Source organism: Eleginops maclovinus, chromosome 22 (genome assembly GCF_036324505.1).
Source record: "Eleginops maclovinus isolate JMC-PN-2008 ecotype Puerto Natales chromosome 22, JC_Emac_rtc_rv5, whole genome shotgun sequence".
Classification (NCBI taxonomy): domain Eukaryota; kingdom Metazoa; phylum Chordata; class Actinopteri; order Perciformes; family Eleginopidae; genus Eleginops; species Eleginops maclovinus.
Window position 1 is genome coordinate 7,517,982 of NC_086370.1, and position 14,496 is coordinate 7,532,477.

At 39.0% G+C, this 14,496-nt stretch overlaps 1 protein-coding gene across 2 annotated transcripts; it reads right to left on the bottom strand.

Moving 5' to 3' along the window:
* Positions 1-1,509: 1,509 nt before the first annotated feature.
* On the bottom strand, positions 1,510-13,360 carry zgc:110045 (uncharacterized protein LOC664755 homolog). 2 transcript variants are annotated; one of them, XM_063874169.1, is made up of 13 exons: positions 12,738-13,360; positions 9,558-9,668; positions 9,357-9,380; positions 9,207-9,239; positions 8,986-9,102; positions 8,458-8,589; positions 7,905-8,033; positions 6,752-6,841; positions 6,125-6,166; positions 5,640-5,715; positions 4,714-4,766; positions 3,132-3,301; positions 1,510-1,870 (listed from the first exon to the last, which is right to left on the bottom strand). In XM_063874169.1, exons 2-13 carry the CDS (start codon positions 9,633-9,635, stop codon positions 1,834-1,836), a joined length of 981 nt encoding a protein of 326 aa, XP_063730239.1. In that variant the 5' UTR covers positions 9,636-9,668; positions 12,738-13,360; the 3' UTR covers positions 1,510-1,833. The 2 variants fall into 2 exon arrangements, with proteins under 2 accessions (XP_063730239.1, XP_063730238.1); XM_063874168.1 differs by having other exon boundaries at positions 1,510-2,805; positions 12,738-13,359.
* Positions 13,361-14,496: the final 1,136 nt, after the last annotated feature.

The window sequence follows — 14,496 nt, forward strand, 5'->3', positions numbered from 1 at the left end:
AATGCATTAGTAAGAATAATCATTGTACCTGCATACCTCTAGTGGCTTCTTGTACGTTTGTACTCTATTAGGTACATTTTGAATGCAGGACTTTTTATATTGCCGTCTGGCTACTTTTACTTTTAATTCTACTACCACAGGCAACAGAGACATGCTAGCCTGTCCCTAGAGTATTGCAATCCTTTTCCACCAGGGATTTTGTGACATCCCTGCCTACCAATTTACAATAAACTTTCTAGTGGTTGTGCACCTAAAAAAGAATACAGTATTTATTTACTTCCAAATAGCTTTGTCAAAACTTCATGATGGCAGCAAGCTCCAAAAATGGGCCCTTCACTCCTGTCCGTGTCAGGTTCAAAAAGGAAATCATTAATATAGCATTAGAAGCTGGATGTGAACCCATAACTGCCCTTGGCTCCCATCAGCATACATACAGCACTGTTCTCCGCTGCTACACCTTCCCCGAGGTTCAAATGTCATCCTTCACTGTCATTACATTACTGCCCCCATTAACTATTGATTATCTTCCACTTCAGCATTTCGAGCCCTCCTGTGGAAGTGGTCCGCATGGCTCGCTACCCATACTCCATGGATCAGGCAGAGTGCCCACCTCCTGGTTTTTACAGTAAAAGAGGGGGAAGTAAAAATCACAGGGGGTAGGGGTAAAGCAGCACAGACGTCACTGCCCTACCTGCCCATTAGCAGTATGCTTGAGCGGACAACTGGAGGTTAAGTTGTTCTTTTCCAGGACCCGTGAGAATTTACCACAACATGTGCTGAATATTTACTGTGAGGTTAGAACAAGTTTGCTTCTGTTTTAAAGAGAGTGCAGGTCGAAAAGTTTGTTTGGGCAGGAGCTTTGTGTTCTCTGCCATCCACAAACTGCCTCCATAATACCACAGACTAGTTGGTGCAGGATTGCCTTTGTATAACTGCCAAAACCTGTAAATGTCTGTGTGTTGCAGACTGCTAATGGCCGCTGATACCACTCTTTCTATTGTTTTCTATATTTCTGTTTCACTGCTGTTTAATGTTTTACATGTCCAGGCTGTAAATGCACAATTTCTTTTCAGAGAAATATATCAGAAAATGGAGAAAAATATCTGTTTGCTATGAGTCAAATTACTCCAGGCGTCTGGTTTTATACAGGTCAGACAGAAACACGGGAGAAATGTAACCTTTTCATGTCAGTTTGTTTACAAGTTCCCTTATATGTCAATCATTTGCAACAACAAAATGTGAAAATTAGATAAATATCACACCATATCCAAATAGGTGTTCAAATGCGTTATTCACTGCATGCATACATAGTCTCAAACACAACGATGTTGTTTGAACAAAAAAGCATGCAAAATGCGTTTTAACTGTAATTTGTTGTATTGATTTATATATAATTAAAGCTCAGTTATACTTAAGAATAAACAATGCATCATTTAACAGAGTAGATGTTTGTATTTAAGAGTGAATGATTAACAACAATGAAATATGATTAAAAGAAAGTAACCAATCTGTATTCATAAAAACTCCCATTTATTTCAAAGTAATTTCAACAAAAAATAATACAAATCTGCATTGTTCGAGGGTAGACCCACATCAGAAACACATGAATAAAACATTTATTACAATAATTGTTCTGAATCCATTTCAGACGCTGAAAATTTAAGCATTCCAGTCATTTAGGTTTGGAAAAAAACAGGAAACAGAACTAGCATACAGAAACAATGAATGAGTTATGCCAGTCCAGCTCTACAGGATTACTGTGTAGAGTGAAATCCACAAGAATCCAATGTGGCTTTAGGATAATCCCATCAGAACGGCAACAGCGCAATGCTACTACAGAACACCCAAGCCTGTTAGCACTGAGGAGAGCCTATAGTGAAGGAAAGGTTAAGTTGACAATCCATAAAACCATAACAAAATATTAAAAAATACTTAACAGACTGACCTCTACTGTACAAGACGAACATTTTAACAGCCTGCTGCCAACAAAGCACCACACTCATGATACTAGTTTGCATTAACTAATAAAAAAGTATTGTACACTAGTGACACAGATAAAAAACTAAGTCAATATTTGCATGTAAAATACCTCTCCTGGAGTGTTCATATAAAGCTCTGTAACATGAATCCATTTGAAAAAAATAGCTTTTTCTAGGATACTAATATAAGCCTGAGTTACCAACATAATTCATTCTTATGCATGTCCAAAAGATAATACTGAGTTAATATGCACCTCTGCTGCAGTTTTAATTCATGAGGAAATGTTTGAATACCAACACCCTTTCAGTTCTTTTCTTAATATTCTTGCAATTAATGTGAAACAAATGCTACACTGGCAAAACTTGCACACATTGGCGTAAGCTATTTTTAAGCCTCTATGGTCATTTAAAAATAATTTTTCATCATTTTTAATGTCTTACCAGTCAGCTACACTGACTAGACTAATACAGCTGACATCAATAAGGAGCGAACTTCTGCCGCTCAGACTTTTTCATGCCTGCGGTTGTCATTTTTGCAGTGTAAGGGCATAAACCCTGAGCTAGGCTGGAAGCTGGGTGGACAGCCAGGAGAGGGAGAGTTTTCATGCCAAGCAGGCTGGAAACGGGGACGGCGTAATGTGGGTTTTGGAGAGCTTGTAAGGTGGAGGGAGAGTGGACGTTAATGGGGGCTTGGTTGTTTGCCGCCAGGACGGCCATAGAGGTAGCAGCAGTGGAGGCAGAGGGAACGGACTGAGAGAAGCTCATGTTGAGGTCAACTGGGGTCGCAGAGGAAGCGGCCTGCATGGTGTATTTAGCCATCTCTAAGCTGCAGGATGTGAAGTTTGGGGGTGGAGTTCAGATGGTGAAGGGTTAGGAGGAGAAGGTGGAAAATGAAAATGGGGTGAGACAAAAGGAGAAGGGAGGTGAGAGAAAGGAGAAAACATAAGTATCAAAGAAGGAATGTGTTAAAAAAGCAAAGACAATAAGGATTTTAATGCAGTCAAGAGGCCGGAGCAGTCAGATGGAACAAATCCAGCCTCACTCTGAGCTCAATAACTCTGCCCTCTTAAAAAAGCAAGCTGTTTGGCTGTCTTATCATCAGACTGTGGTGTGACGCCCTGCTGAGCACGGCCACCCTGCCTGAATTCTTACCTGGCGTTGATGAGGTACTGGGCGACGCTGATGCTGGCCGGCGAGCCTGTGATCGTGACTTGGCGCATGGCTGAGCCATCAGTGGCACTGGCAATTTTGATGTGAGCTCCAGAGACCTGGCGAATCTCATTGATCTTACTGCCTTGTCTTCCAATTATGCAGCCAATAAACTAGAAAAGGGAAAGATGGAAACATGTTAATGGCAAAACAGTTCATGTTTCTATGATTTCCATGAATTATATTTCAAAACAGCAACTGGAAGCAAATGCCAAACGACAGTGTGATGGCAGCATCTCCTCAACGGTTTTTTCATAAGAACACTATACTAACATACCATAATGCCATTTTAAGATGACTTGAAATACTGCAAATCCTGTCACAAGAACACTGGCTTGTTTGACATTTTGGGAGGTATAGCTTTTTTGCTTTTTCCCAAGAACTAGATAGGAACATAGATACCATTTTCATGTCTGTAAGGCAAATACAAAGCTAACTTTAGCAGCCAGTTAGCTTAGCTCTGCACAAAGACAGGACACAGCTAGCCACAAAATGAACATTTGTCCACATAACTTCCGTAACACATGCATTTTGCTCAAATGTTATTATTTAATAAACTGCTAAATCATAATATCAAACTTGCATAGGGGCTAAAATAATGAAGAATGTTATATTTAAAGATTTTTGGGGAGTAATGAGCATACAACTTGGCCAACATTCAGTCAATCTTCAATACAGAATTCAAGGTAAAAAAGGATGATTTATTGTTAAACAAATTATCATTATGTTAGTCTATTATTCTCTTATCCATAAAGAAACCAAGTGTGAGTCTCTACTAATTTCCTGGTAATCTCAAGGTTTCAGCTTTTTCCCAAGAAATTGTCCATAGCCTCAATAAAACCACAACATTTGTTTTTGTACTTTGGTTTTTTGTACATATCAGATATAACATGATAACTACACAGCAACCATTATGCTAAGCTAATTGGCTGCTGGTGCTAGCTTCATATTTGCTGTATTGTTCTAACAATTGTCTTGCTCATGTATTTAATGTTTGTTTTTTATAATATGTTTTATGTAATTGACCTACAGTATGTGTGTTTTTGATTTTGCTGTTTACACTGCTGCACATAACGAAAGTCCTTATCTTGGCATTTAAGGTTTGACTTGACTTGAGATAGAGTTATATCTGTCTGTGTGTGAATAAACACATTTGTCTAACATTTCGACCCCTCAATCAATGTCAAAGGCTCGGATAAACCTTATACAACCCAAAAGCACATGTTATTCTGAGATAGTTATTGATTCTGGTGACAGATTCAAATAAAACCTTACCTAAAGCTGAAGTAGAATAGCTAATAGAATGATGTTCATATTGTTGAAATATTTTTCTATTTTTAGTAATATTCAAACCACAACAAATGAATCCTACTAAAATTATATTTGTGGTGTATTTATGCAACAATTCAAGTTAATAAATATGTCCCGAAATGCCTCGTTATAGCTGTCATCCTAGAAAGTGTTAATGCGGTAGGTAGCATGAGGATTAGCGGTGCGGGGAGAACACAAACACTGTGACACTTACATCATTAGGTATTGCCAGCTCTTGTGAACTTGTGAGGCCAGATGCATCCAATCCTGCAAAGTAGGACAGTGATGTGAACAACAGTATGGCACTAATGGCTTCCATTTTCACCGCATGACAAGTTAACCTACTTTATCTATTTTATCACTGGTGCTAAATTAGGAACATGTGAAAATCTTTCTAGACAGGCACATATAAACATCTTCAGCACACATTCTATGGTTAACTTTGCTACGATACGATAAGCTACATTTTGGTAAAAATAAGAAGCATATATATAATCAGAAATGTTGAAATGTTGTGTCCTGAGTTAGTTGTGGCAGAGTGTATGAGTACGTGGGGTGGATGAGGTCAGGGATGGTTTGGCCAAGAAGACGATGTTAGATTTGGAGAAGAAATGTTGCAGAGGTGGAGGGTGGGGTCGAGAGATTAGGATTTGTTTTTTTGGAGGGGGAAATCGGGCAAATGGAGCTGAATTTTTTGGGGAGGATATGACAAATAGGTAACTATTTACCACACTGTAAATATTTCTGACCCTCTCAGAGAACTATTCTGTTTTAATGTATTTATTTTGGGCTGTCACATAGTGTTAATAAATATTTCAGTGACTGACTTTCAATATTGTTGATACTGACTATTTTGGTGACTTATCCTTAAATATATCCTTTTTAATAACCTTTTTGTTTTATCTGGTACAATTAGATTCAAAAGTCAAAGCTTAACAAGTTGGTTTTTATTATAACTTATATGCACATCTTTTTTAAGCCACCTTCTACTAAAATAAACCTGTGCAAGTGTGAAAACTCTGAGAGAATGGAGATATCGGTGTTACTCTCTGTAGTGACAGGGGGTGTTGATGGTGTGATTCGAAGAGGAGTGAAGACATAGGGATAGATGGACTTCCCCGGGGAGCCGTGGGTACGTACCAGGGAAGGTAGGGTTGCTCTGCCCAAGGGAAGGGAGGGGGATATGCTGCATAGCCAACTGGTGAAGCTTGGTCAACTGCAGGGTAGGAAGGAAGTTAGAGCTAACCAATCAATCTGGATTATTTCAGAGGAGCTGACAGCTACAATACAGAGCCAATCTGAAGTTCACAAACATCACAGATAGTGTCAGTGTGAAGAGATTCATTTCATTCAGAAAGCATGCTGGCTTCTCATGGCAGGCATCTGCAAAAATACAGTCACATCTACAAAGCTATCACTGATCATGAACTCTTTAAGATCTTCACTTTCATTTCAATCAATGCTTGCTGCTACAATGTGTTGTGTTAGTAATGTAAACAGATCAGGGTTACTGAAGAGCCATCTTTGCAGAGTAGGGAACATAGAGGGCATAGTGGTGGCTCGGAAGGATTGGGCAGAGGGAAGTCATAAGGTCAAGTGTCACTCACTCAAATGAACATACTTACATCTTGATGTGCAAAAGCATACTGCCCTGGAAATGCAAAGGCCTGAAAGGGATAAGAAAGGAGATGGGGTTATATAACTGGAAGGTATAGACATGTTCGCACATGCCACATGAAATGTGAATTTGTCGCCAAAGCAATCTCTGAGTGCAATTCTGAAAATCCATTCTCTTCCTCTTTTCCATAGCTCTAATGTGTATGGATTTGATGGGATTTCATCTAAATGTCATCTGCTGTTTTCCCCCCTGTTTCACCATGGCCAGAAATCCAATAACATCAACAGATGTCTGATAGGTCAGAGCAGACTGTGCCAAATTCAGGACAGCGACTAGTCAGCTCATGAGCTAAAATCACGACATCTTTTAGGTCTCACACTGCGGGGGGAATTATTAATGTAAATGGCCATTCATGTCTCCGGCACATTACATCTTGTCCGAATACTTTCTAATGTGATCATTACCTCATCTTACCGCTTACAGCATTACAATATGAAAAGCGTATCGCTGTATAATTACACAGATGTGTCCCTCTTGTGGTGAAGTGGGCTTAATGATCTGAGTCTGAGCTCCCACTAAAGAGGAGCCCATTCAATTGTAATGTTAAAATCTCAGTTATATCTTTTGTACTTACTTGTGCAGGGTGTTGCGGTGCTAATACTGCATGGGCTCCAGGGGGTATACCCTTAGGACGATACGGTATTGTTGCTCCTTTTGGTGGAGACTAGAGACACATCATTGCAAACAAAAAAGGCAGAATTTATACACCGCTAGGACTGAGAAAATAGCTCCTACTGACACTGATGCATTTTATATCCCCTTTATACCGCCCATTGAATCTTTTTATTCCCCATTCATTGGCTGAGAAACTTACATGAGACCTTGGCCCAAAGAAACTCATGATACAAATGTGAAAATACTGGAAAATAGGTCATTTTTTGTTGACAATACAAAGACGAGGATTGGATGCTCTAAACTCATCCTTCCTACTTAAAGGAATCTATTAAAGCTATAGTTCCAATCTTCTAAAAAAGAATACAAAATAATAATAGTATACTATATATATCAGGGATATCCACAAAAGGGCCCATCTGTATGGTAAATACATTTTAAAGAGGGCCTATTATTCTTTCTTTGGGGTTTTCCTTTCCTGTAGTGTTTTATATAAGTTTTTGTGCATGTAAATGGTCTGCAGAGGCTAAAATCCCAAAGTTCCCTCAAGAGGGAGTTTCTCTCCCACAAACCCCACCCCCTGCCTGAAAGACCTCCATTGAACTCCTTTGTTTACTTCTGTAACATAGTGACATCACTATGTTACAATCACACACTTATTGGCTAGCGCTCCAACACATTGTACGTGATAGGGGCGGTTGAACAATCACAACCGAGCCGTCCAGCTAACTGATTAGAGCAGACTTCCATAGTAGGGCCCCTTTTTTAAAAAAATTCTATTTTGATTCATGATTTAATAGAAAAACTCAACATATTCAACATATTTTTGTCAAGTACAATTATTGGTTTGACAAGGTTTGAGGGGTCAAAAAATTATATTAAACGAGAAATAATGTTTTGAACATCCTTACAAATATATTGCCATCATTGTTGCACATCTCTGGAGGAACCACAACTAACTGAACGCAAGTGCAGGAGTAAAAAAGTGTAAATGGACCAGAAAATATCCTGAAAGTGCTGAATACCTTTTACCACCCTCTAAACAAATGTGACAGACTTGACGCCTAAATAGAGTTGCTGAACGTGAGGATCATCTGCTGCGTGACAGTGCTTACCTCCAGCATGACAGAGCAGATGTGTCTTACACACTGAGTGATGGCCTGTGGAGTGCCAGAGATTGTGACAGCCCTCTCTGTAGAGTCCGGCAGCATGTCTCCTGCCACCTGAACCTGAGCGCCTGTGGTCTTAACATGGACAGACAACAGAAGACACAAAAGCTATTTATTGCTGAAAAGAGCTCGCCATCACCCAAATTGAAATGCGGTTTCAAGCACCTCACAAATTACCCTGAACACATTTTGACATGCAGGGAGCAGCTGCAAGCCAAATAGCAATGTGTGCTCCAATATTTGAAGAGGCGTACACAAACATTGTCCATTCAGAATGAGTATTCACCTTCCGCCGATCTTTACAGGAATAATCAGTAGGATTTTCATGAGCAGAAACCCAAAAAATACACATATATTTCAGAGTAAAAGAAAAGTTTGACAGGAGTGTTTGATACTTGGTGTCAAATCAGCAGGGAGGAGATTGTGTGTCCCCGTATGGGAGCAGAAAAACAGCTTCCCTATATATAATAAATTATTAAATAAATAAAAGAACCCCTACCTCTCTGATCTCCTTGATCTTGGAGCCTCCTTTGCCAATCAGGGAGCCACACTGGCTCCCTGGGAAAACCAGGCGCAGTGTCACAGGTGGCTTGCTTGTCACGTTGCTGTTTGTCATCGCTGCAGTAATATCCTGAGGGAGAATTCAAAAATATGTTTTTTCAGCCCCGACTGTAAGAACGTCAGCTCGATTTGACAAGTCTCCTTTTTCTGTGATGACTGTGATAAAAGGGCATTCAGTGCTCTTAAAACCAACATTTTTAAAGGATCTTGCTCTTGTGTTTAACAACATAATGTTATTGATGACATGTTCAAAGTTGCAGTGGGTAGTAATGGGAATTGTGTTATTGAAGCAGCGTATATTTTCATACACAAAAAAAAAGTACATTAAGGAATAATATTCAGCACCGTTCAATAAGCAATTCTGTTCCCCTGCTCCAGTCCACCTCTCCCTCTCTGTCTCTCACACACACACACACACACACACATCACTAGAAGTGGGGTTTGTTGCACATTCATTTCCGTGTACCTCCTCAAACTTCTGTGCGATCATGGAGAAAGCTCTGAAGATGCCCTCTGTCGGCCCCGTGATGGTAACTATTCTCTCGGGAGATGATCCCTCAGATATGTTGATACGAGCGCCACTCTGGAAACACAATTATTCAACCTCAATTTTGTTGTAATTAATCTGCCAGAACACATTAAATGATACATGTTTATCACATTACGGATGTTTGAGTGAATGCTCACCTCCTCTCTCATTTTCTTCACTGTTTCTCCTTTCTAGAATCATGTCAGAAAATACAAAACAGATTAACTGATTAGTTTCTTTAAAACAACAAAATCAGAAAGAAAGCAGTATGAATCAATAAATGCTGATAGATTGTAAAATAAATATACCTTCCCAATTATGCTGCCAACTTCCTGTGAATGAAAAGATTACAAGGCTTAGCAAACAATCACAATCTCTTCTCAGCTTTTCACATCCAGAGCAAGAGGTAATCATTTTTAAAACAATGACATGCTATTAGTAGACCATTAGGTTATTACTACAAAAATACAGTTAATTATTTTAAATACTTCCGCATCTGTCTATATTACCTTCCCATGCATCAGTAGCCTGAGTGTCAGCGTGACATTCAGACTCCCATCTGAAGCCATTTCCTCCTTGTCAGACATTCTCTGAGTTTGCCAAGCTTAAATGTAAGCTCTCTGCAATAAAAAGAAGAAACGTTTAACACAAATCCTGTGTATAACATTTACTCCAGTGTTCCAGGTGATTCAGTAAATGACCTGCTTAATAAAGAGGCAATCTACAACATTGGAGTTTTATTACCAAGTCAAACTGTGTGGAGAGTACTGATGAACTTTATGTTTTAATAAATGTCTTTCCTCCTCTGTCTGTTAAGTCATTGTGTTCATCATCACTGCTCAGGATAACTGCCCAGTTCTTCTTCTATTTACAGAATTACAGAAGAGAAATGTATCATTGCCTTTGCTCAACAAGGTTTTCCCTGGGAAAGAGTTACCAGACACAGCCAATGTGAGCTTTCATGAACTGTGAGTAAGCTGCAACATCGTTGGTAAATCAGCCTGCAGCAGATAAAACAGGCTTCAATTTGACACTGTCATGGCTCATTATCCTTAACTATTTGTCATGTCAAGTCAAAGTCCACTTTATTGTCAAAGTTTCCACATGTGTTATACATACAGAAAAATTGAAATACCGTTTCTTGCACTCCCATAGTGCAAATATAAACAAGAACATATAACATAAAAAGATAAGAGCGTAACATTTGGAGTGTAAAGTAGCCAGAAAGATACCACAAAGTTGGAACAGTTATTTGAAAGCAGCTAAAAAGCTGAAATTGATCAAGGGCTGATGTTCTCTGAAGAGTTGAGCATCGTTGTTGTCATCTGAGTATGTTGTTGTGAGCGGTTGAAGATAATCCCATCAGGTGCAATCTTCACATGGGACTGTTTCTTTAGTTCCGGCTAAACACCAGTTGTGAGAGTTTCTTGGATAAGATAAGATACAAAGGAAGCCACTTGTGATGTGGAGGCCTGAGGAGCAGGAGATGTGAGTGTGACTGTCTCTTAATATCACACCACACAGTGTCAGCTCTGTTGTAGCCGCGTATCCAATTTGTTGTATTTGCAGAACAAATAAAGATTGTCTCGATGCAGTGTAGGAAGGGCAGCTTATTGCACAACAACAGACAGTGAGAAGACTTCAAGTCTAAGAAGTGCAAATGTCACCTTGTTTATTACACCATCGTGGTTCTGAGAAATGCTTTAACCAGATTTATTTTGACACCAGGGTTTATAAGCCGAGGTTTGAGAGACATTGTACACAATTTAATTTAAAAACGGGACTTTCTTTCTTAGAAAAAGGGGTGGGAACAAGGCAGCATGTTTTTGGTGAGTAAGCATGAGTTGACACAGTAGCTATTTTAGAAGATATGGCTCCCATGTCTGTATGCTAGAACTGTAGCTGGCAAACAGTTGGCTTAGCTTAGCTTAGCATAGAGACTGTAGACAGGGGGTAACAGCTTTCTTGATTCTGTGAAACTATAACAAAAATACCTACAAGAACATCAAAAGATGATTAACATGTTATTTTTTTCTCACACGTAATCCCTGTGAAGATTAAATAAACCCAATATAATGTGTTAACAAATTACCTTAAGAGGTGCTGGATTTTGTTATATTTAAAGCCAGGCTTGCTTTATCCCTGGCCTGCATCCAGCCTTTATGCTAAGCTAAGCTAAACGGCTAATGGCTGTAGCTTCATATTTAAAAGACAGATGTGAAACTGGTATCAATCTTCTCATCCAACTCTCTTCTATAATGAGTGCTTCCCCAAAACAGTGTTTATTTTTTATTTTGATGTTATTTGTATTTACTTGCACATTTTGCAACATTCTCTTGCACTATTTTATTTTTATTTTGTTATTTCTATCACTATTTGTTTTGGTTTTATTTGCTTTATGTTCTATATATATTATGTTGCATTGTTGACGGGGCATGGGACTTTTTCAATGCCACATCTACACTGTAGCTACTGTGCATATGACAATAAAGCCTATGAATCTTGAGATACAGATATCTCTGTTGCCATTTCACTTTGCAATAAGTCAAATCAGTCAATAGGAAATAAATCACACATCATTTTTCAGAGGCAGAAACATGTTTATAATAAGATATTGTTCTAGCAGCTTCTAGTATTTATAATACCTTACTGAGCTCAAGGACTTACAAGTGGAGGTTGTCATCAAGACACACACTTATTTTTCTCTCTCTGTATCCTTACAAAGTTACAGTGAATACATCAAATAAACAGCACACATCTCTGTCTAATCCTATAGGCTGGGATTTGTTTAGTTAATGCTAAGACCCTTTTGACCCATTTCTGTCACCCCTAGCACGTCAGCGCCCACTCAAGACTTCCCAACAATACACTGGTGAACAACAGCACCCTCAGAGTACACATGATAAAACAGATAATCTACAGGAATCATCCTGGAGCACTGACAAGCCGAAATGTGCTTCAGACAATGAAAAAAAAAAAACAGGGCATTAATCCTTGAGGGAAATGGAGAACAATGTGTAAGTAGATTATTTGAGAGTTTTTATAAGAAAATGTATTCAAAATGTGAGGCTAAAACAAAGACATGTTTCACATTCTGAAAATTGTAATGAAAAGATTATTGTATTTTAAAAGCTTATTACATACAATAGATCTCAAATTTAGGGAGAAAAGCCCTTTAATAGAGAACATTGATATAATGTTTGAAACATTTGGAAACAATGTGTGTTCAATTATTTGTCTTTATCAAAAGAAAAGATTTTTAAAATCACTTGTTAAGTATTTACAATAAATATCTATTTATAACCATCACATATCAGTCTATAAACATTGGGCCATGCAGCATGGCAATCGTCCCTCAACAAAAAGGTTTCACTATCAGAGATTCATGTCTGCATTAATGTGAAAATGCATTGTAGCCCAAACTATCTCTGAAGTTAAGAGGGCAACAAAGTGCTTTTACAACACAGCAGAGTGGAAAACAACCAGCACAAATTAACTAATGGGAGTCAGGAGGGGTGCATTAAAATGAAGACAGGCACTTCCTTTAGTTATACAGAACCAAAAAAGACAGCTAAATAAAAAGTTAAACTTTGTGTCTCGCAGTAGAATCTGAGCTGTGAGGAGTCTGACCCTGGCAGTTGTGGATCAGCATGAGGCCTGTAATGAAAAAAGAAGTTCAAAGTACTGACCTTTTATACAAATATTTGCTCCTCTTCTGTATTTCTGGAATCTCCTAAATGAACAACCTTTGAGTTTGTAGTCCCTGTTCAATGTTGGTCCCCCTTTGTTTTCAGTTATCCACAGACTGGACAGATGGTTCCCTCTGCCCTCAGACCGGCTGGAGCGGAGGCTGGCTTTGCTATTAGTCCCTCAGCTTAGCCCAAGATAAGCCCCTACGCAGGGCAAGTGAACCCGCATCTCTTGCCTAATTCTCCCTGTCACAGGCACCAAAGAGGCGTTCCTCCGCACGGAGATCCACAAGCTGTGAGGCCTGAGGGCAGGGCAAAGAGGTTCTTCGGCTGGACACTATCCAGCACAGATAGGGCAGGCTACAGTTACAGCTCACACAACAAAAAACTGGAGAGGTCTAGCCTTTTACAGGCATCAAAAACCCACATGGAGACACTGAAGAGAAGCTTTGTTAACCGATGTTGCTCTGAGACTAACAACTCTGCATGACTGCTGTGTTCTTCATTAGATTTTCAGAGAGCTTCCCGCCTGCAAACGGTCGGATTTTCTCTAAAAATAAATCTCCCTGTATGAAATCGGTGCTTTGTACAAGGACCCCAACTAATTGAGGACTGGGAAGGACAATGTGGCGTTTGAGGTATTTAGTGATGTTAAGCACAATGTCTTCATGGGGTGCTTCTCCCCCCTCACTGCCTCTGCCCTCCCCCACACCAAGCCCTTCTGCCCTTGTAATGAGGCCATACTGGATACAATACAACCCTTCTGCAAAGAAAAAATGTATTCAGCTGAGCTTCAAAATTGTGAAGGAAATGAATCAGTGAAGCATAAGTGGCAGATTTAATTACTACTCACTGCGTTGCACGGGGACAATGATGACTGCTGTGAGCCTCATGGCCGTCTATCAGACATCTAGCCAGGCACATTTGCTTCTCAACTGGGATTTCAATACAATTTCAACATTTTATTCCTGTTAGTAAAAGGATTGAATGTCCTTATAAGAACACAAAGATCAAGATAATTTTATAGCAAAATGTGCTACTCTTTTCTTTTAAAGGGACTTTTGGGGAATTTGGGGTTAAGTAAAGGTCAATCAAAGTCCACGAAAAGTATGATAAAATGTGAACAACCATATCACTTTTTTATTTCAAACTACAAACATTATCATCGCAACATCAAAGCTGTGAAAGCTGTCAAGTGCATGTTGTCTGACAAAGTATGTGACAGTTATTGCTATCCTCTCAGAGACCATGAGATGATCAGGCATTTCATGCCAATTACTTGTGACTAATGTCCTCCTCCCTCATGTACCTTTGCGTGGCAATGAGATTAAAGAGTCTGGGATTATATGTAATGGGATTACTGTGAAGTGATTTCTGAGACTTGTTTGTGGTGTAATCAGTTACAATTACTGAAAGCAGGGGAGAAAAGTTATGAAACATAAACTATGAAAAGTGAGTTATAGCTGAAATAATTGTAGCTAACTGAAACATTCATATCAAATACATGGATTATCATTAGCTTTAATAACACTCTGCACGTCTAATAACCTGACATTAAGTTATCATTACACTGAAATAATATATACCTTTAACTAGGTGGTTGCTTCATGTGCATCCTCCTGTAATGCCCATGAGGATAGGAGTTGGGAGTTTCAGCTGAAATGGCATTACAAAGACTTACTGGTGAAAACCAAGTACAAAAAATCAATACAATTTAAAAGATTAATCAAATCAAATGAGTGTGAACACTAGAATAATA

What these genes read in the sequence shown, in the direction of transcription:
- zgc:110045 (XM_063874168.1), bottom strand. Translation starts at nt 9,635, where the DNA reads ATGTCTGACAAGGAGGAAATGGCTTCAGATGGGAGTCTGAATGTCACG. An exon ending in AGCTGGCAATACCTAATGAT is followed by an intron (nt 3,302 to 4,713) that starts GTAAGTGTCACA and finishes TCCCTTTTCTAG; the next exon opens with TTTATTGGCTGCATAATTGG. An exon ending in CAGTACCTCATCAACGCCAG is followed by an intron (nt 2,806 to 3,131) that starts GTAAGAATTCAG and finishes CACATCCTGCAG; the next exon opens with CTTAGAGATGGCTAAATACA.